Source organism: Amblyomma mixtum, chromosome 2, assembly GCF_055824585.1.
Source record: "Amblyomma mixtum isolate Tamu chromosome 2, ASM5582458v1, whole genome shotgun sequence".
In the NCBI taxonomy this organism is placed as follows: domain Eukaryota; kingdom Metazoa; phylum Arthropoda; class Arachnida; order Ixodida; family Ixodidae; genus Amblyomma; species Amblyomma mixtum.
In genome coordinates, this window is record NC_143013.1 from 284,450,342 (window position 1) to 284,472,544 (window position 22,203).

The 22,203-nt window shown below is 49.8% G+C and overlaps 1 protein-coding gene across 1 annotated transcript in view; it reads right to left on the reverse strand.

Annotated features, from left to right (window-relative positions):
* The window catches only part of LOC149364310 (phospholipid-transporting ATPase ABCA3-like), a 96,213-nt gene extending 74,533 nt beyond the window's left edge, over positions 1-21,680 (reverse strand). Inside the window, exons 1-9 of the mRNA XM_089574252.1 lie at positions 21,592-21,680; positions 20,182-20,489; positions 19,257-19,377; positions 14,702-14,895; positions 12,967-13,043; positions 7,344-7,493; positions 5,510-5,801; positions 4,905-5,087; positions 1,760-1,938 (exon numbers count right to left, since the gene is read on the reverse strand). Coding sequence (XP_089430378.1) covers positions 1,760-1,938; positions 4,905-5,087; positions 5,510-5,801; positions 7,344-7,493; positions 12,967-13,043; positions 14,702-14,895; positions 19,257-19,377; positions 20,182-20,489; positions 21,592-21,614 — 1,527 coding nt within the window. The 5' untranslated portion in view covers positions 21,615-21,680. The remainder of the gene's footprint in view (positions 1-1,759; positions 1,939-4,904; positions 5,088-5,509; positions 5,802-7,343; positions 7,494-12,966; positions 13,044-14,701; positions 14,896-19,256; positions 19,378-20,181; positions 20,490-21,591) is intronic.
* Positions 21,681-22,203: the final 523 nt, after the last annotated feature.

The following is a 22,203-nucleotide window of genomic DNA, read 5'->3' on the forward strand; positions in this document are numbered from 1 at the left end:
GTCATACACGCAGCGTACACCATACGTAGCCGTGTATGCAGTGAACACATTTAAAAAAAAAAAATCAGTCATGAATTGGTAACCTTTGGATAGCTGCATCAGAAGCAAACAAAAAGAGTCTTTATTAACTCACTCTTTAAGAAGAAATGTGTGTTACCTTATACGAAATAACGAGCATACTTCAACCCTTGTACTTCACTACGGCGTCTCATAGCCTCAGTTGCTTTGGGACGTTAAACCCCATAAACCAAACCAAACCAAACCTTGTACTTAAGTTAAAGTGTCAAAAGATTATGTGTATAGTGTTCCTCTCTCCCCCTTATCCATTCTGTCAGACCCCTCGTCTGTTTCATTTAATTTCTCCAGTCTGCCTGCTATTCCTTCATTTCCGCAGCTCCAGCTCTGGCGCTTCCCGTAGCGATGGCAAATTCCGGGCTAGCAAAAGCCTTTTTCTTAATTTTAATATTTTTTAAATGAACCACTACTAACTAACTAATTCGGGCAGGGCAGATTGACGTTTATGACCGCGACGCTCAAATTCCTGCGCAAAACCTTTACTGCAGAGTTTCTCTGACTTTGCAGCGAACTTAGTACCATGCTCTGTGTTTCGGTTTGTGAGGAAAGCTAGATTCATTGTTTCGAGACCAAAGCAAAAAGTACAGTATGTAATGGCATCCATCAAACTCTTCTTCAAGGAAGAAACGCAAACGGATTCATCACATGTCAATGTTATGGATGTGGGTTACTGGCCACGGAGAATTTCGGTTCAGTTGATTTACTTTTATCTATAAAAAACTCTGCCTCTCCCGTAAACGAGAGTAGAGTAAGCATGAAATGTTTACGAGCCTAATGTCATCTCGGTGGACACCCGAACCGCACCGTACAGGAAGTGAGGAACGCCACCACCCGTTCAGCGCAATGCCTTGCCATTTGAACGCAAGGTTTTTTGAGGAAAGGAAATGGCGCAGTAATTCTCTGCCATCTCGGTGGACACCCGAACCGCACCGTAAAGGAAGGGAGGAACGCCACCACCCGTTCGGCGCGATGCCTTGCCCTTTGAACGCAGCGCTTCTCCCCCGGATCACGTACGACAACGAAGTGTAACGTGGCATTTATGTGCTTTTTGCACGCGTTATTAGAAATCGGAAATTATAATTCCGTGCATTATCAAATCCACAGCTCCACTGATATCTTGATAAACATTGAGAAGGCACTGGCAGCAGTTATTTTTTGTCTCATTTGGAGACCAACCGGCGCTTGCATGCCGGTCGCGTAGGAGGGCTTAGAGAGTCTCGTTAAATCTCGTTAAGTCTCGTACGGTGCCCGGATGTTCTCGTTTCAGAGCCCGGATGAGTGGAATTCAGTGCCCGGATGACTGGAATTCAGTGCCCGGATGAGTGGAATTCAGTGCCCGGATGAGTGGATTTCAGTGCCCGGATGACTGGAATTCAGTGCCCGGATGAGTGGATTTCAGTGCCCGGATGATGGCTCTCGGTCTCGGCGTGACGTCACCACACTGCCGACAACGGGAGCTAAAAGCATTTCATGCTTAAAAACGGGCGAGCCTATAAAGCTACCGAGAAACTAACTGGGGCCACTTGGCTCATATGCGGTTTGCGCTAATTCAATCGGCAAAACTACTAAAAATGGTCGCCTTCAAACCATTAATCGATCAAGCAGAAGAATGTTGCTCACTTAATCGATCGGCTGTAGTGTATATCTGCACCTCGTGTAAATGTGTGCACGGGCGTTGACGTACCGAGAAGGGGAATCCAGGAGTCAAAGGGTGCTCGCACACAGTTGGCAGCACATGTAGCAGGTACCAGATAACGACGAACAGGACGACGCAGCTGAGGATAGACGCTTGCCACGTGTCGATGAGGGTAACGTTGTCGATGTAGAAGGCCTTTCGTGTCAGTACGGTCCAGTCGGCCGGGTCTATGCAGAGAGTGAAAAAAGAAAAAAAAAACAAGCAAAACTGAAATTTAACGTACATTTAAAAGCTATAAGGAGACCTGTGAACAAACAGCATTGCTTTCTCAAGCCAAAGTTTATTGCTGTAATAACCAACGGAAGTTGTCATTTCCATCGAATGAAAGTCGGTAAATTTGTAAATTGGTTTCTGAAGAAAGGAAATGGTGCAGTATCTGGAGGAGGTGGAGCTAGCGAGCGCGGCTTCGGCCGCTTATCTGTTTTTTTGCAGCGTCCGCTTTGGCGGACGCGGTTGTTGCTGCGACGCGCGTCTTTTCTTTCCCTTTTCTCTTTCCTCTGATCTTTTAACTCTCCTCTATCTGCACGTGGCAGCGGTGGTGGCTTGGCTCGAGCCAGTAGGCAGACCCGTGCAATTTCCTTTTCATTCTTCTCTCAGTCACAACAAGAACTGTCTCGCATATCTCGGTTGTTGCAATAATAACGAAACGTCGAGAAAAGCCGTCAGCAAGTAAAACAAGCAGAAGTCGATGGAGAGCGAGAACGAATCAAACATGGGAGCTATTTAATGTAAATAAATCACTGCCAGTCGCCGGTGCCGACTGCTGAAAGCGAGCAGTGGGTTATAACGACTCACTCATTCGCAAAACGAATTTGCCTTTGCTTCCCAAAAAACGTCCTTCATGAAGGAGAATGAAAACATCTCGTACAAAACAGCAGTGGGGGGCAGCAGCGTAAGTGAGCGCCGCGGAAACCAGGAGTCGAGGACAAATAAGTAAGGTTGAGTGGGGCTTCTGTAACGGAGCATTAGAGAGAGAGAGAGAGAGAGAGAGACGAACAACTTTGCTAAGACGTAGCATTAAAAGTGACGAGGATATCTTGCGCGAGGGTCACCAGTACCAATAAGCAGTTTCTCCGCGCTGTAGGCGTCACCCTCGTTGCCGTGAACAGAAAAACAGCATTCAGCTGTTGGCCGATGGCAACGCTGTCCCGGTCTGGGGAGTGGCTTTTCTCAAAAATAAGACCCCAGAGTGTCAGTTCTCATTGAAAGTGAAAGCTCTCATGGGAGCGGGCATGGAAGAGCTGTTGCCGCCCCGTCTTTCCCCAACGTGGTGGTTACAACTTTATTGCCACAAAATGTAAGGGATTATTTGGGGCTGGGGCGAGTCCGGGGTGGCCTCCAGTCGGGGGCGACTTCTAGAGCTCGCGTGATGAGGGTTAGTTGGGTTGTTTTTCTTGAACTGGCCAAGAGCCTGTCCTATTCATCCGCTGAGGGAGCTTGCAAGAGTGTCGTCGGCGGGGGTTTGCTAGCGCATTTCCATACAATATGCTCTTGGGTGGCGTTCGTCCCGTCACCGCAGTGCGGGCATGCAAGTTCATATTCACAGTTTGTGATTAGGCATAATCGGTAGGGGCTAAGAATTGCCTTTGTTTGTCTGAGTGTCGTGGCTTGCGCCCTGTCCAGGTCGGGGTGAGGAGCGGGAATCGCGCATCTTTGCTCTCGATAGAAGTTTGTTATCTCCGCGTACGAGTGAGGCGCCTCGGCGGGGGCGTCCGTTTCCGAAAAGTCTCCCGTCCCCCGGTTGGTTAAACCTCGGGCTAGACGGTCGACCCCCTCGTTTCCGGAGTTATCCGCGTGAGCCGGAACCCATACGAGATTATGTTGTGATCGAGAGTTCGGTTGCGCAGAATTCGCAGTGCGAGCGCGCTTACCTAGTTTTTGGCGAAATTTTGAATGACGCTCGGAGTGCGGGTGGGGACCGGTGTCCGCTTCTTCCACCGGTCCCCACCCGCACCCCTTAACCACTCCCCCACCCCAACCTCCACGAAGCACCTTAGTTCGGCCGCAAGGTATCGGCCTACTAAATGCAGAAATAAAGACGTTTAAAAAAAATGACGCTCTTAGAGTCCTTAGAATAATTGTGGTGCGGGGATCAGCGATGGCCAATGCGATAGCTACTTCCTCTGCCTCGCGTATGAGCTAGCGTGAAAGGTTGTGGCGTTAACGAGGGCTGACTTTGTAGTGGTCATACATGCCGCGTATGTTCCGCATTTGATGTGTTGAGCTGCGTCCACGTACACTGCTCGTGGTTCGTTCTCGTACTGTTTCTCAAGGGCCTGTGCCCTTGCTTTCCTGCGGGTGTCGTGTTTGGCTGGCAAAAGAGTGCAATAGGAATGGAAATTGTTTAGCGCACATGAATCCAAAGGGCCAAAAGGCCGCTGTCTGTGTGTCTGAAACTTCATCCCACCACCCCGCTTGCGCATTGCAGTACGGCCTACACAGTAAAACTCCCGGGATGATCGATCACCGCACTGTAATGAGAGATTCACCACTCGCTGCTTGCGGTGGTGGATATGACATCGTTTGTTCGTTGTTATTTGTCTTCTCTGTGAGAGAACACGTGACGTCACAATGTTAGAACCTCTCAGCGTGTCGCATTGCATTTACGTCACTGCCTGCTGACCAATCAGAGCGCGCACCTCGGTGCTGCGCCGACGCAGCCGCAGCTGTAAATTTAGAACGACACACCGCCGCGACTAAGGAAAGAGGTCGAAGAAGAGTCGGGTATGGAGATGAGACTGGGGATTTCTGCAGGGATAAGGAGGAGCAGCGGCTGATGCAGGATGATGCTGACTGGGGATTGTTGGGAAGGGGTTGGGTTAAGACGATGATTATGGTGATGATGAAAGCAGCAGCCGCTAATTCGCTGCAACCGAAGCACGCGATGCAGAGGATAAGGCCAGCTCTGAAAGCGTCGTTTAATAATTAAGCTTATTCGCATTAAATCGAAGGTTATTCTTGACCAGGGAGAAGAACATGCTTATGCCTATGGTACAATTTAAAAGAACATCTGTGCGCTGTACGCCAGTCGCCGACTTTTACGGCATAGCACATATGGCGCTCAGAGCCTCCACCACCGAAGTGGCGCAGCTGCCGAGATTCTTTCTATAAACGGTTTTGAGCCGTGACTTACAGCCGTAATACAATGTCCAGCGTATGTGAAAGAAGCTCAGGTAGAGCATGTTGACGGGAAACATGGCCGCCAAGTACTTTGGGTAGCGGTCGTCGAAGAGGTAGTCCTCCAGCGTCGCCCAAGGCTTGCTCATGAAGAACATGGCTGCCCAGTAGAAGGCGGCCAACACGGTTGCCATGTGGGCTGGGGTGGAATTGAGCTGTGCTGAACTTCCAACAGATGCGGCTATCAAAGCATGCACTAAACATTACTTCGACGCACGACACACGCATAACACAAAAGGGAGAAAAATAATACCGCTACGATCGGAATACGCCGTAGCGCACTGACTGCACAAAAAGCGTTAATTTGTGATCGTTATCTACGGAGTATGGGGTCGATTGTGCACTTGGCAGCGGAGATGGAGATCACAATCTGCCACGGTCGGCAGGCTACGATGACGTCACAAGGTCGCGTAACCTCTCTCGACCAATCAGCTGATTCCGCGACACACGCCGCCATTTTTGCGGAATGTGGACTCTAATGCAAACGCATTAGAATACAATGATCAAAACCTTTCGTAACTTCTTAAAGTTTTCTTCGCTGTATCTAAACTGCGCACTCACGTCTGGCGGTGATGCACGATAGCAACATGGCGTGCAGCGCCGTCTGGACGCCAAACAGCGTGAACAGAACGAAGAGCAGGTCGTGACGGCACTTCTCCACGTTGAGGTAGGGAGCGTAGTCCAGGCTGTGCTGGAAGTCCTCGAAGCTGGCGCCGTCCAGCGGAGCCTGGTACGTGGTGTACACCATCATGACGTACGCAATCACCGAGTAGACGGACACGTGCAGGAAGACGGAGAAGAAGTGCGCCATCCAGTATATCCAGGCACTTGTGCCCATGGACCGGAGCATCTTCTGCGCATGTTCAAAGAGAAGCCCGATAAACTCCCGCGTCTCCGACACCCTCAACCGTGCACCCAGCTGTCTTCACTTCCCATTTAGCGTCTCATTTTTAATGCGAAAGCATTATACTGTTACGTGGCGGCCAGCCGAAGAATCAGGCGTGATGAAAGATGGACAAGAGATGATTTAATGGCTGCTGGCCTAGCGCGAGAACTCAGTCTTGCGCTCCCATTAGCGCAAAAGCCGATGGCCCCCGACCACCGTCTACGACACGAAATAAGGAGGATATCAGAAGCCCGGTGTCCGATGTCACAACACAGGTAACCAAACATGTTCAGGCATGAATGATGAAACGTAAGGTATGGCCTATGGAAGTCACGGTTCATAGTCGTTCTGCAACGTGTCATGGCTCAGCACTTTACAAGTTACATAATATAAGGTGATTTGGTTTGGTTTAGTTTGGTTTATGAGGCTTAACGTCCCAAAGTGACTCAGGCTATGAGAGACGCCGTAGTGAAGGGTTCCGGAAATTTCGACCACCTGTGGTTCTTTAACGTGCACTGACATCGCACAGTACACGGGCCTCTAGAATTTAAGTTGTACAAAGTATGCGCAGTCTTGAGTCATAATCACTCTGCATCGTAGCATGACTAGCACTCCTACAACGTAGCATAACTCAGCACTTTACAAGTAACGTAAGGTGAGGCGTATAGAGCAAGTAACGTAAGGTAAGGCGTATAGAGTTTTTACAACGTATGCGTAATCTTGACACGTAGTCATAGTCATGACTCAATCATTCTGCAATGTAGCACGGCTTACCATTTTTAAGTAACGTAAGATAAGGAGTATAAAGTTCGTACAAAGTATGAGTAGTCATGACTCGTAGTCGTGGTCTATGATTCATAATATTCTTCAACGTAGCATGACTCAGTACTTTAATGTTTTCGCATTCTCACTCGTAATCAGCTAAGTGTGTCTGCTGAATTTTTTTCTGTCCTTCACTCTTCCCTTCCCAAAGGGTGGAGAGGTATATAGTGAGAGACACGTCCATCTGGCCGACCTCTCCACCCCTCCTGCGCTGGATCTTACCACGAGAACTGACCGCTACAGCGCTTCTCTTTTGTTCGTAACCTCCTCCGATCGCCATTAAGGAAGTCATGTGGTTCAAAGGTTTGGTTCGAATGAGCACAGTCTCCGAAAGATAAAAAATTCGCTGTGGCTTAGCTTGGTTAAGCCCGGTAATTGCGAAAGCAATATCCGTACCTACGCCATGGTACAGCTAGTAGTGTAGCTGGTGGTGGTGCTTGTGGTTAGACTTGTGGTGATGCATCGGTTATACAATCCAATCCAATCCACTCCAATCCAATCTAATCCAATCCAGTCCAATCCAATCTAATGCAAACAAGGTCAAATGAAGGTCAGTGGTGGTCACCGCCGCGGCACGATGGTGGTCACCGCCGCGGCACGGCAAAGGCGTGAAAGTGCAAGTAGTAGTGCTTTCGCAATAAAAGATGAAACGCGGGTGCAGTTATGCAGGATGTTTGCGACACATACCGACATGCCAGAGCTGTTCTCCTCCACGACGGTCCACACCGAACGGCTGAACGGCATCATGTAGGCCAGCATGAAGCACAGGCTGGCAATTACGTTGTCCATCGTTGGAGGCGCCGGGTAGCGTGGGATGGGAAACTGCTGAGACACAGCCTGCGAGGATTTTTCGTCGAAGCCGTCAATCACCCGCCGCACTCTCATATTTGAGGGCAAGCGCGATTCACACGACGGTCCGTTCGCCCGCGGCCCGCGCATCCGGCGAAATGCCGCCACATAATTTCGAGATAATTCAGCCGCTGGCACCGTCATTGCGTTACATCCGTAAAACCTCAACATGGCCAATTTACACCATCACCGAGCGCCCATCCCTTCGTATTGCCGCAGCCGGAAGAGCTAAATTTAAGGGTACCGATCGAATACACTGAGACCGATGCTTATATCCTTCCTTAGAAAGAAGAGGACGGAACAAAAAAATGCGGCAGCAGCTGACAAAGGGTTCTGACTGTATTTGCACAGGAAGTAAATAGGACAACCGACGCTGCTGCGTAACATTAACTTGTAACCTAAACCTGCGTAACCTAAACTAACTAAAAGCATATTTTGGCCTACTGAGTAAAAGACAAAATTCAATGCTATAACCGATGCAAGCAGTAACCTTTATGCCGGTGCAGCTGTGGGCATCGCAGCGGTGGCCTAGTGGTTGAGCATCCGCCTCGCATGCGGGAGGTGTGGGGTTCGATCCCCAGTGCCGCCGGGAAGCCACCGGTGATACTATGGGTACAAGCCTCCCCTGGCCTGGTGCTCGGCTTCTTAACGGTGAGATGCTTGGGAAATGGGTCTTTGACACCCCCTTGAGAAAATGAAAATACCTAGTACCATGGCGCTAGTAAATTTCAGGTTCTTCTACTCTCCTTGCACCAGCGGTGCCCCGCCAGAGACGGGTTGGTTTCAACTCGAAGACTGAAGCTCTTCGCACCAGGGGTGCCCGTCAGAGACGGTCTCAAGATGTGTTGACACGCAGGGATAAAGAAAGGCAATAACTGAGGTTTATGTACAGATATTTACAGCGTACAGAAGTTTAGACACTCGAGACAAATTAAACGGCAAAAGGAGAAACAACAAAAAGGTTGGAACTGGCTAATACTAGGGGAGGCCCCTACTCGGCGTTGCCGAAGATGCGTTGCATCTCACCTTAGCGCAGAACCCCGCTTCCAGCTCCAGGGCCCGGTTTTAAAGCCCTAAAGGCCCGGCCCACATTCCGTAGCTTCCAATCATGTTGCGGTCTTAACATCATTGGTTCATCCAAGGCATGGCCAGCCCTCCAGCTTCCGTAAGGTAGAGCACTCTCTCCACCACAAAATAAAAATAAAACAAACACAAATACACATCCGTGCCAGCACGTGTGCGAATCGGTACCGCGGGTGGGGGGACACCCGTATACTTGCCGGCGCGTTCGCGAGCGGCCGCGTTCCAAGAAAGGAGACGCTTCGCTTTGAGCACCCCCAGCCGCGTTCCGATGACCCCACGCACACTACCGATACCTTACACGCCCTTCCCAAGATTCTACAAAGGGCTCAAATGCCACTTTTAGAATTACAGCAACAAGGGATCGGTCCAACTCATGAAATCGCCGCGAGGGCGAAGTACATAGAGCAGTCACATATCGTGTCATCACAGGCAAACAAAACCTGACGCAAAATGCACACGCGCACCAACAAAACAAGCGAAATGCACACATTCAAGTCCGCGTTTCACACAATCCAATACATACAGTGGCATGGCTGACGCGCGCCGTAACACGGCGTCCATGTACCCAGTTCACCTGCATGCACGTCCTGCTCGCAAACGAGCACGCACACACACCGACACTCGCAACTGGAGCGTTCACTAACACTCGTACGATGTCCTTAAGTGGCCACGTGAGCCTCCTTAGTCGCACCGAGCGTCCCTCTGTGCGTTCGAGCCAACACGTGTCTCAAACGACACGATTAACGCCGAATGGTCGCTATGGTCATTAGGCTGGCACCACAGCGGGGCAAGAACTCAACAGCTGGTGCCCCCCAGGATCAAACACGTCCCGGTTCTCGATGGGTCTAAACCCCTGACCACACAACGCACCTAAGGGCACGCTCTCTGCGGCGCGCCGGTACGAACCGCGTGCTGCACAAGGAACATAGCCCCTGGGCCGTCCAAATATATCAGTACGGTCAGTCTTGCTACATTTGATGTTGCGACCTGTAACACGGTGCGTACTGTTCCTGCAAGGGCAAACATTTAAATTGCCGCTCCCTACTTTATAGGAGCTTGCCGGCTCCGTAGCATTGTTTAACTCTGGGGATGCATGAGCCCCCTCACCGTCATTCGGCCTGAATTTGCCTTGTGGCAAGCCGCCACACATTTCCCTGTCATCAGATGACCTGATCGGACGCACATCGGGTGCGTTCGACAACTGGACGGCGCTGCGTTCCATCCCGATACTTTTTCCACCAGAGATTCCAGTTTCGCGGAAAGCTGGCTCTCGTTTTACTTCTTCCTGGCTATTTTTCGTTCGCTCTTTTGACGTGTCGGAGGTCACAACCTCCGTCACCGAGCCTGCAGGAATTTGACCGTTGTCCTGTTTGTTATCGGACACCTTGGTCTCAATTGGGCCTGGATCATCAGAATTGGGTTGCTCCTGTTCTTTGCTAGCCGCCCGCGGTCGCGGAAAAGCTTTGATATTTCCGCGCCTTTCAGGAATCCTGTTTTCATTTCCTGAGCCTTTTGCGGCCTTTCCTAACAAAGATGCGTTCCCGCATACCGGCTGATTACTTTCAGCGTCCTCACTGCTGTTTTCCTGACCTGTGCATGACAAGCACAATCCTTTGTCTTCCAGCACAGGCGGCCTCACCTCTCGGGACTCAGAGCAGTTCTCCCTGAATGACTCACTGGCTCTCCTAGACTCCTTGATCTTAGAGATCTCGAGCTCTACCTGCTGGCGTCTGGCTTCGATTGCCTTCAAGACATATTTAACTTCCTGAGGTTCTTCCTCACGAAGCAGAGCCTTTCCGCCATTCACTTTCGCGAGTTGAGCCTGAAGGTCCGCTAAGCGCGCCTTCGCTAACTCAACCTGGTACCTCACATCGAGTGAGGGCCGGCTTGGATAGCTTTCCATACCGCCTACCGTACCCCTCAGCTGTCCTACCGGCTCGAACACAGGGACGTGAACAATGCGACCAAGGAAACTCAGGGTTTCGATGCGTCGATCCGCATTGCCAGCTGCTTGGCGTCGGAGTCCACCGCCACTTTCCTCGGACGCTGCGATGAGCTGTCGCACGCCGCTGGTCCGCCGCCGGTGACCGTCAAGTTCCCGACGCGCTGCTTCCTTGACCGGACGCAGTCCCGCGTCGCTGGACTACTGCCGTGATCCTTGCGTCCTTGCCGCCGTGTCTCCGTAGGTCCGTTCACGAACGCTGACCTGTTGCCTTGTCGTCGCCTTTCGCCCTGCCTTCAGCCTTCTTCCTGCGCCGTCTTCCGATGGCCGCAGGATCCTGTCGACTGCGCCAGTAAAGTTCAGGTTCTTCTTCTTCTTCTTCTTTGCACCACAGGTGCCCCGCCAGAGACGGGTTGGTTTCAACTCGAAGACTGAAGCTCTTCGCACCAGGGGTGCCCGTCAGAGACGGTCTCAAGATGTGTTGACACGCAGGGATAAAGAAAGGCAATAACTGAGGTTTATGTACAGATATTTACAGCGTACAGAAGTTTAGACACTCGAGACAAATTAAACGGCAAAAGGAGAAACAACAAAAAGGTTGGAACTGGCTAATACTAGGGGAGGCCCCTACTCGGCGTTGCCGAAGATGCGTTGCATCTCACCTTAGCGCAGAACCCCGCTTCCAGCTCCAGGGCCCGGTTTTAAAGCCCTAAAGGCCCGGCCCACATTCCGTAGCTTCCAATCATGTTGCGGTCTTAACATCATTGGTTCATCCAAGGCATGGCCAGCCCTCCAGCTTCCGTAAGGTAGAGCACTCTCTCCACCACAAAATAAAAATAAAACAAACACAAATACACATCCGTGCCAGCACGTGTGCGAATCGGTACCGCGGGTGGGGGGACACCCGTATACTTGCCGGCGCGTTCGCGAGCGGCCGCGTTCCAAGAAAGGAGACGCTTCGCTTTGAGCACCCCCAGCCGCGTTCCGATGACCCCACGCACACTACCGATACCTTACAGCGCTCTATGACCGCAGATGCCCTTTCGCCATAAAAATTCACCATCATCAGCTGTGGAAAGTTGTCGGCACGATTTTGTAATTAAAAATTATCCGGACACTGGAATAAGATTATAGAAGCGATGTTACTGTTTCATGTTTATGTGTCCATGTCGGTTCTTTCACTATATACACCATGCTGTCCCTGTCATCCTATCTTTATTTGCACACATAAGCATGTGCTGAGTGAGCCCGCCGAGAAACTGTTCCAACCTGCTTGTCTTGCCCACACCAACTGTCGTGGTCCCTCCTTGTTTTTCAGTGTTGACTTTTCGTGCCATAGTCACGTGTCCTCATGAAGTGACCGCTTTCACGGCCAATCGGCGCTTTTTGTTACTAACAAAGGACGCAAATCGCATGACGTGCAATGCCGGTGGGCAAGGGGCAACTGAATTGAATTTAATTGATGTAATTTATTTGACACCTGCCACGTTGAGCAGATTGCTTACAGCCGGGTGGACAGGTTTCGATAACGTCACAAGGTTACGTAACCTCTCTCGACCAATCAGCGACGGGCAGGTTGTGATAACGTTACAAGGTCACGCAACCTCTCTCGACCAATCAGCGACGGGCAGGTTGTGATAACGTCACAAGGTTACGTAACCTCTCTCGACTAATCAGCGACGGGCAGGTTGTGATAAAGTCACAAGGTTACGCAACCTCTCTCGACCAATCAGCGACGGGCAGGTTGTGATAACGTTACAAGGTCACGCAACCTCTCTCGACCAATCAGCGACGGGCAGGTTGTGATAACGTCACAAGGTTACGTAACCTTTCTCGACCAATCAGCGACGGGCAGGTTGTGATAACGTCACAAGGTCACGCAACCTCTCTCGACCAATCAGCGACGGGCAGGTTGTGATAACGTCACAAGGTTACGTACCCTATCTCGACCAATCAGCGACTTATGTGACAGACGCACTACGCGAAATTGTATGATGCGAAGTCTAATCTGTCGCATAAAAACTGTAAGAACCCACTGAGTCAACGGCAGCCATCGGTGCTCGACCAGAAGCCATAAAGCTGCACATTCCTTCCGTGCAACACCATCTCGCAAAAAAAAAAAAACACAAAAAACGAGTTGGTGAGCAGCGGCCGTGGCGTTGTCGTTTTCAAGGCGGACATAACAGTGACCAAGTGCAACTAACTGCCAGAACGCACTAGCATGTACAAAAGCCTCCAAGACGTGCAAAAGGCGATCCAGTTCCCTTTGGAACCGGCTCGCTTCTCGGCGGTTCGCCGCGCGCGATTGGCCGCTTCGCCACGTGACAGGCTGGCTGACGTCACGCGGCGAACCGCGGAGAAGCGAGCCGGTTCCGGTCCGTATACCTCCAGCACTGCCAAAAAATGTCTCCGAGTATGCGCAAAGTTCGCGCTCACCTGAACAACTGGCACGTTTGTGGCGGACGCTGCGAGGAAGTTCGTTTCGATCAAATTCTGGCAACTCGAAATAATCTCTGCGTGGAAAGAAAACAACGCACGTAATTAAGATGGGTCCTATATAATTAATATTAGTACCGACGCGCATTACAAATTCATCTAAAACGACGCTTAGTTTCAGTTTATCTCTCAACGCTTCCAATGATCACCAAAACTCACTTGGACGTCTTGAGGATGTTTGGAACGTCCCGCAGACGTCCATTGCAGTTTCATGCCCATTGGGTTGGCCGTATTTGCCAAAAGTAACCAGGCAATGGCGTTTATATCTGAGCCGTGTGGCGGATAACTTATGCCCCCCCCCCCCCCCCCCCTTTCACTATGCTCTAAATCTGTATAAGGTAAGGAGAAACTTTGTCCTCACGTTTCTATACTTTTTTATCTTGAAGGGTACGGTAAAGACTCCGGCTATACGGCTGAGAAACAAACCGCGCGCTGCTGTTTTTGAAAGCAAAGGCACTACCTTCGTTACGTATATCGACTTGACCGCCATACATAGCCTTTTGGGAACACTATTTGTACGCGTCCTGGAAGAGCGCATGGCAAAAGCTATACAGAAGCTATACGCAATCTATACGCAATCAAGTAGCCGGAGCTACCATAACCCCCCCCTCCTCCCTCTGGCCAAGCGAATTGGGGGAAACGGCGAGCACGCGTGCAACTTGACAAGCCAATCTGAGGGCTTGAGACCAAAGGCAATCCGAATAGTCAGTTGCCCGGCACCATTTTATGAAGTATTATAAGGAGTGGGTGAAGAAAACTGCAGATATTAGGGCGGTGGACAGTGAGTTGCGTGACCGTGCTGCACGAAACGTCACTGCGCTTGGCTTTTCCACGCGAAATCAACCGGTAAAAGCGAATAGATTTGTCACCGTGTCACGTGAACGTGCCGTTTGGGCCGACAATGGAGCGAGAAAAAAAGAAGAGAAATATTACGGACGGTTTAACGTGGTTAGACTACATGCAAATTTGGCCCGCTAGAACTTCGGTTTCGGTTCGAGGATCGGTTTTAAAGGTCGAGCAGGCTTCGCACAAATATCAGCAAGATTGTACTAAAGCCCCGCCTTAAAGGTATGAAGCCATATCGCTAACGGGTTAATGTCGATATGAGCGGAACTGGTCATTCTTTTCTTTGCATTCATATCAATGGGAGTCCTCATTCCACTCCTGGCGCAGTGTATGGTGCAGCGGTTAAGCGATGCGTCACTGCCCTGCCAGAGCAGGTGCTGCCACCGGTGTAGCTTGTGCAACAGGTTGCTCTTCCCGAGCAACCTCATGGTCACGGAGAGAGGCTTCGAACAGGCAAATATCGGCAAAACCTGAAATTGCGGGTTTAATTTAGTGGTAACGCAATCTAAAAGCGTTATTTGACTGGCTGGCACGGTGTGCACCCGTAGCTAAAAGAAATATTAGCGAAAATCTTAATTTAACCGCCGTCTTTCCAATCAGCGTAGTTTTCGCGAGCGCGAATCGCAGTCCGCCATTAAATTTCAAGCAGCACGTCCTATACGAAAATTTTCTTCGCGGAAGTCGCGTTCCGTAAACTTATGACGTGCGCTCCTTTCTCTCTCGCCCTCTTTCACTAACTTTCTGTCGCCGATTCTGTCGCGGCAAGCAACTTCTGTCCGCCTTTCGGCCAAACTTTCGCTGCACAAACCAAGCGCGAACACCCGCTCACTTTCGGTGGGCGACACTTGCAGGACGTAGCCGGACCTCCGGGTGCGCAGCACGGCCGGCGCCAGTTGTCCGCTGATGTAGCAGCTGTAGTTGACGCTCTTGTCGACGTCGGCGAGGTCGACGCTCACGCTGGCGCACACTCCGCTGAACTGCGGGTCAGCGCACTTGTCCAGCAGGGCGCGCTCAGAGTCCACCCTACGCGTGCACGTAACGCGAGCCATGATGCCATTGAGGAAGGAAAGAACTCGGGAGAGGCCATGGAGGAAGGAAAACTCAAGAGAGGCCCTCGGCTTATAGTTTCTTACTATTACCTACAGGAAAAGCTGGCGGCGCTGCACTTGAGCCACCATGTTCAGGTCCTAGTCCAGGCTAAAATAAAGCAGTCCTCTGATAAATGGCTGGCTGAAGTTCGCGAGGCAAATAAAGGGGGGCCAAGAAAATTCTGGAACCATATAAGCTGGTTGGGAAAAACAAATCAAAGAAAGCAGGAACAGATTATAGATGCTGAGGGAAAATGTTTGGAGGGAGACGATGCTGTGGACTACATTACGTCATTTATGGCTGCGTCTTTTAGCGACGCCAATGGGGTAATCTCCCCAAGTGAGGCGGCAACACAGGACAGCACAAAAGAGAACAGCTTAGAACTGACTAGTCTTAACTGGGAAAAGGCGGAAGCGAATATTCCTAAAACCACATCCGCAGGGATAGACGAAATTCCAATTAAGCTGATTAATGAACTTGGCCCAAGAAGCAAGGACGCGCTGATAAAAGCATTGGAGGCAGTCATAACAAATCAGCAAATTCCGCACAGCTGGAGACAGAGTAAAATGAATTTGATTTATAAAGGGAAAGGAGATAAGATGAACATAAAATCCTTCCGTCCGATTACGATAACATCTGTTATGTACAGGCTGGCAATGCAGGCGGTGAAATTAAAAATGCAGTCATGGGTAGAAGGGAATAGGATACTCGGAGAACTTCAGAATGGGTTCAGAAGGGGTAGGCGGTTAGATGATAGCCTGTTCGTGCTTACCCAATGCATAGAAATAGCTAAGGCGGAAAATAGACCTCTGTTTATAGCCTTTCTAGACATAAGCGGTGCATACGATAACGTGAACAGGGAACTCCTGTGGAGCATATTGAAAGATTTAGGTATTGGTGATGAGGTAATTGATTTTCTACAGGAAATCTACCGAGATAATGAAGTTGAAATTACATGGGAAGGGAAAAAAAGTACCACAACTGTAGGGGTGCACAAAGGATTAAGGCAAGGTTGCCCTCTATCACCGCTGCTGTTCATGCTTTACGTGATAAATATGGAAAGAAGGCTAGAAGAAAGTAATCTGGGTTATAATCTATCGTACAGATTAGGCGGAAATGTAGTTGAGCAGCGACTCCCGGGTTTAATGTATGCGGACGATATTGTACTGTTAGCAGATAGCCAGGAAGATTTACAAACTTTGGTTAATTGCTGTGGAGACGAAGGAGACGCTCTAGGATTCAGTTTTAGCGCAACTAAATCAGGTGTGATGATTTTTAACGATACAACTGATCAGGTGCTTACAATACAAGGCCACGAAATACCCAAAGTGGCCGAATACAAATACCTCGGGATATGGCTAAACGAAGGGCAGATATACACGGAAAAGCATGAACAGGCTCTTAGGGCAAAAGGACGAAGAGACGCCGGGATAATGAAACATAGGGCATTATGGGGGTACAACAAATATGAAGTACTAAGAGGTATTTGGAAAGGAATAATGGTGCCGGGACTTACTTTCGGCAATGCGGTTCTGTGCTTAAGGGCAGAAGTTCAGTCGAGATTAGACGTAAATCAGAGAGCTGTTGGAAGATTAGCACTAGGTGCCCACGGCAAAACCACAAACGAGGCAGTACAAGGGGATATGGGCTGGGCATCGTTCGAGGCACGGGAAGCTAAGAGTAAAATACTATATGAAGAACGCCTGAGGAAATTGGACGATAACAGATGGGCAGCTAAGGTATTTAAATATTTATACAGAAAGAACGTTGACTCACAGTGGCGGAAAAGAACTAGAAAACTAACCAGTAAGTATGCCGGTCATGAGGACGGAGAAAGAAAGAGCATTAAACGACAGGTTAAAAACGCGGAAGTTAAAAATTGGATGAATTCAATGGAAAAGAAACATAGTGTAGAACTATATCGATTCTGGAAAAGGCAGATCAGGAAAGAATTTTTCTATGATAACTCAAGAGGCAGTGCCCTACTTTTTGAAGCTAGATCAGGGTGTCTTAGAACGCGCAGCTACAAAAAGAAATTTAACGAAGAAGATGACACATGTGCAGTGTGTGGTAGATCTGTGGAAACAATTGAACACCTCATAATCAAATGTGATGGTATCCATCCGGATGTCGATGCAGGCACAGTCACTCTTTCTGAGGCCCTAGGGTTTAAAGATAACAATGGTCATGTAAATAAATCTGCAGTGGAAGTCAGCAAAAAGCGATTGGAGGATTGGTGGCTGAAAAGCAGAGATGTGGCATAAGGTTAGAATAGTAGGAAACCGTAGGCAAAGTTGATGGAGAATATTAATGAGAATTGCCAACACAGTAAACAAAAAAAATAATAAATAAAGAAAAGCTGAGCATGGTGGCAATTGCCACCACCCCGTTTCAAAGGGGGCGCTCCTATCCATCCATCCATCCATCCATCCATGGACGCTCAAAGCATCATGGGGCGGTGAGCTACTTGTTGCGGAACAGTCGTATTTTTGGGGGGAACACGGAGTGTTACTATGTTTCATTCCGAAAACACTGTTCGTGTGTGCGCAGACCATGGTTTGGTTTGGTTTATGGGGTTTAACGTCCCAAAGCGACTAAGGCTATGAGAGACGCCGCAGTGGAGGGCTCCGGAAATTTCGACCACCTGGGGTTCTTTAACGTGCACTGACATCGCACAGTACACGGGCCTCTAGAATTTCTCCTCCAAAGAAATTCCAGCCGCCGCGGCCGGGATCGAACCCGCGTCTTTCGGGCCAGCAGCCGAGCACCATAGCCACTGAGCCACCGCGGCGGCTGTGCGCAGACCATAGAGTTTCTTACTATTACCTAGAGGGAAAGCTGGCGGCGCTGCACTTCAGCCACCATGGACGCTCAAAGCATCATGGGGCGGTGAGCTACTTGTTGCGAGACAGTCGTAGTTTTTCGGGAACACGGAGTGGCACTAGTTTCATTCCGAAAACGTTGTTCGTGCGTGCGCAGACGACTTTCGCGCGAACGCAGTGTGCAAAAACCATAGTAGTAGAAACGCATAGACACGCGACGCCAATAAAAGGTTTCACTTTTCCGAAATGCCATTAAAAAACCTCTTAAAGTATCTAAGCAACATTTTTTTAAAAACATATTTTACTTTTAAAAATGCGCCTGTTAAGCAAGAAATATTAGTTTTTGTAGTGTTCAATACTTGGCCAATAGAAGAGCGAGTCGTCTCTTATTTTGGGCAAACTTTGCACTTAAATGCTTTTCTGCTCATTTGTTGCAATTTACAGACAGGATATTCAATGTTAGGATATTCGTAATTATCGAACAGCTTTATTTTTGCATTATTTTTTGGCCAAAAGTTGTAGTTCTGCAGTCGGTAGCTCACAGCCCCATGGTGCTTTGAGCGCCCATGGTGGCTGAAGTGGTCTCGAGGGGCCTCTATGCAAACTCCCATAGACGGGTTGCCAGATTTCCCTCTAGGTAATAGTAAGAAACTATGGCCCTCGCTATTCGAGCTGCTCGACAGGAAGTATGCCGGAAGTCACGTGGTTTCGCAAGGACTACTCGGAGTATTTGGCAGACGCGCAGCCAACAGTAACGCCGGGAGCAGCGGCGTCGTCTGCTACACTGTCTGCTGCGCATGCGCAAGCGCGCACAGACGGCCGCAAAGTAGTTGGGGGGGGGGGGGGGGGGGGAAGAAGCAGGAGGGGAGCGGATGTGACGTAATCGCCTCCTGAGTTCTTTCTTTCCTCCATGGGAGAGGCGGTTACATCACATTCTTTGAAGCCGGCTCCCCCCTGCTATGGTACCCCTGCTCCTCCCCTACTTGGCCGCCGTCTCAACACGCTTGCGCATGCGCAGCAGACAGTGCAGCAGCCGACGCCGCTGCATCCGACATTACTATTGGCTGCGTCGTCCGCCAGACTCCCAGTAGTCGTTGCGAAACCGCGTGACATCCGGTACACTGTGTCGAGCAGCTCGAATAACGAGGGCCTCTCGAGTTTTCCTTGCTCCATGCATGATGCTCATGGAGTCTAAACTGGCGCAGCTAAAGCTCTGAGCAAGAAATAAGTCTGACAGTAGTTGACGTATGCTTCCTCTTTAGCACCTTAGCGAAAGTCTCCTTTCTCAGTAAAAGCTGGTCACTGTCGCCAACGAGTGGAAAAACTGAAGACCGACCAGCCCCTGCCACGACCATTCGACCATTTTTCACTGCGGCCTTCTTCCTGTCGATCTCGTTCGGAGATGACGCTGAACAACACAGATTTACGTTTACGCTCCATATAAACAAGCCGATACAGCACTGCGAAGCTCACCCCGTTATTACGATCTTCATCATGTCGTCTTTGCGTATCGTCGGAAGGTCATCCCGTGGTTCGTCCACTTCTTGGCCGTTCACAAACAGGCGTATCTTCCGGTGGCGGTCGCTCGAGATACCTGCGGATTCCACGCATTTTCTATGTGGAAGCTCCGTGGACGCAACGAAACGCGACAGAAAATTCAAATGCGAACGCGAAAACGTAAGTGTATATCACAGCGCCAAAATAAATACAAACGCGCGTTCGTTATCTCCTTCTGGAAATAACCACGCAGGTATTTATTCCCCTTTAACTAAGTGTCACATTTTTACTATCAGAGTTCTAACTACGTGTCGACCTATTCTCATGACGTCGCATTCAACCGCCATGTATCTGCTAGCGCGCATATATAATCGGATACAACCGAAGAACGGAGCAGCTTTTCCTCGTCAAAGGACCCTCTTCCAGCCAATGGCATGCAGCTGGGCGATTCTCATGAGCCTGTTGCTCCTTTGATGGAAAGTCGTGACTTCAGATGCTCCCTCACTGGGCTGGCCCCGTGGTTTGGGAACGCCCCTGGTCTTTCCCGGATAGTTAGTTCTCGGGATATGTTGTTGACCTTTTTTGGAATAACCACACAGCAGCAGTGGGAGACCGCGCTGCGCAGCTCGGACCTGGACCGCAGCTCGGAGCAACAAAAGTTGCTCACAGAGAGAGCTGACCAGGTCGCCGAGATCCAAGAGATCAAGGCCACCAAGCGACAGTAGTCCGCCTGCGCCAGAAGAGAGCCTTCCTCTTCAAAGACTCTATAAATAAAGTTTATTCTCTCTCGCGCGCGCGCTGTCGCTGTCTAGCGTATGGCAACACCTAGGGTGGTTTTAGGAAAGGACTTTTTGAAGACAGACTTAGCTCTAGAACGACCATGAGAGCACCCTGCACTCACGTCCTTTGACCTTGAAGTTCTCGACGAACATGGAGACGACCTTAGGGGCCGCGTCGAGCACCAACTGAGGGGGCAGGTCGTAGGCGGCCAGCTGTTGCGGTGGCGGCAGCTCGCGCTCGTGGTAGGAGTCCAGCTTGGCCGCTCCAGCCTTGCTCGAGGGCGGCAAGTGGTAGAAGGCGAACGCGGCCAGCGCCAGCTCGAGCACCGTGGCGGGCATTTGGCGCCGCAGCCGCCGGATCCATACGTTGCGCCACACGAGAATCATCACCTTGCTCAGCCAGAACACGGCTTCCCACGTCTTCTGCTCTCTGCGTGCGTTGCATCGAAGTAGCGGATTCCTAGGCTTGTGCTTTCGAACTTGAAGCGTTGCTGGTGACGCTAGCTCAGTGAAAAAGGATGTATACGAAGAACTTGACCCGCTAGGAGGACATTGATAGGACATTGACATCGTCATGTGCAGTCGCTAACCCCTTATAGCGCTAAAATAAACATTTTTAAATAGTCTTTTTTTCCTCACACAATAACAGAGTGGAACCAGCTTCCATTGAATTTTTTAATGAGCACTGATAGCATCACCAGTTATTTGTGCTTGCGTTTGAATCGATCTGTACGTAGCCCATTGTTTTCCTGTTTTTGTTTGGTGTGCTTAATGTTCATTCCGCTTTCTTTCATACTGAATTTCGCTTGGGCTTTCCATGCGAATTTCTGTCACGAATTTTTTGCTGTGTTCAATTAACTATTTTGTGTTAGAATCCATGCATGTGCAGCCCTTTGTTTCATTTTTAATTGGTGTCCTAAATATTGAGTTTACATTTTATTTTTTCACGTTGTATTTCACCTCCTGCTTGGGCCTACCAAGGCTGGAACTATCGTATGAATAAAATATAAAGCGCAAGCAAGCGAAGCTTATCCGCGAAATAACGCGCATTTAGACAAATATATAACACGAATAAAACGCCGCAAATTACGCAAACAAAACACCAGCGTTTGTTTGTGGAGTATCTTTTTCATTCCCTCGTCCTTTCGTTGTGAGCGTGCAGTGTATACTATAGCTAACCTATCAGCTCCTTCGTGCGAGCATCTCCCAAGCGCAGTCCTACCGCTAAAGAGTAAAGCTGTACGTAACTTTCTCGAAACCTTGGCAGTCGAAGAAAAAGGTCGCCCTGGCTCCTGGTTCAAACCACGGTCCATTACGGATTTTCAACAACAGTGAATTAACATTCTTAAAAGCTGCGTATAGCTCTCCTTAGTAGCAACATGGTTTCACTCAGGCAGATGTCAGTGAGCGTCAGTGTCTGATTAATTTATTGAAATGTACTCCATCTTGAGAACGTCCCTCATAGCCTGAGTCGCTCTGGGACGTTAGACCCGATAAAACCAATCAACCTTGGGGGATTAGGGAATACTCACACATAACGTCTGGACAACGCCATGGAGCCTGCTTTGGCTGCGTGCAGTGCCTGAGAAGGAAAGGTAGAGGTAATGTCACCAACGGAACTCAAAAAGAAACGGAGACCATACCGGCAGCAAACGTCAGTTCGAAACGGCAGAGGAAAGGCAGAAATCACGTGATACCGAGACACCGACTCGGGCAAGATCTCGCGTTTCGCGACTTACCGAAACTGCTTGGAAGAAATCCCCGCGAAGCTAACGCCTGGTGAAGAGGGAGGACTCCGACGAGGAAGGCCTCACAGGCGCTGGACGCAGCAAAGCGCAACGGTAAGCAGCTACGAGAAGCGGCTTCGAAAGCTACGCGTGGCGCGTGCCACGAGACACTTCTTCCTTTCTCCACGAGACATCAGAACACGCGCTAAGCTTGATAAAACTACGCAAGGGAACCACGCACCATTGAGTTGTAGAGACTTGGCTACATCGTGCCAAAATACATGTGCTTTCGAAAAGCATGCAGGCAAAGCGACTCCTCCAGCGCAAATAGCCTAATTTTGTCGAGCCACGGCGCGAAGGGTAATCACCTTTTCGAAATTCTGAAAATTGTTATGGCTATTACTAACTACGACTACA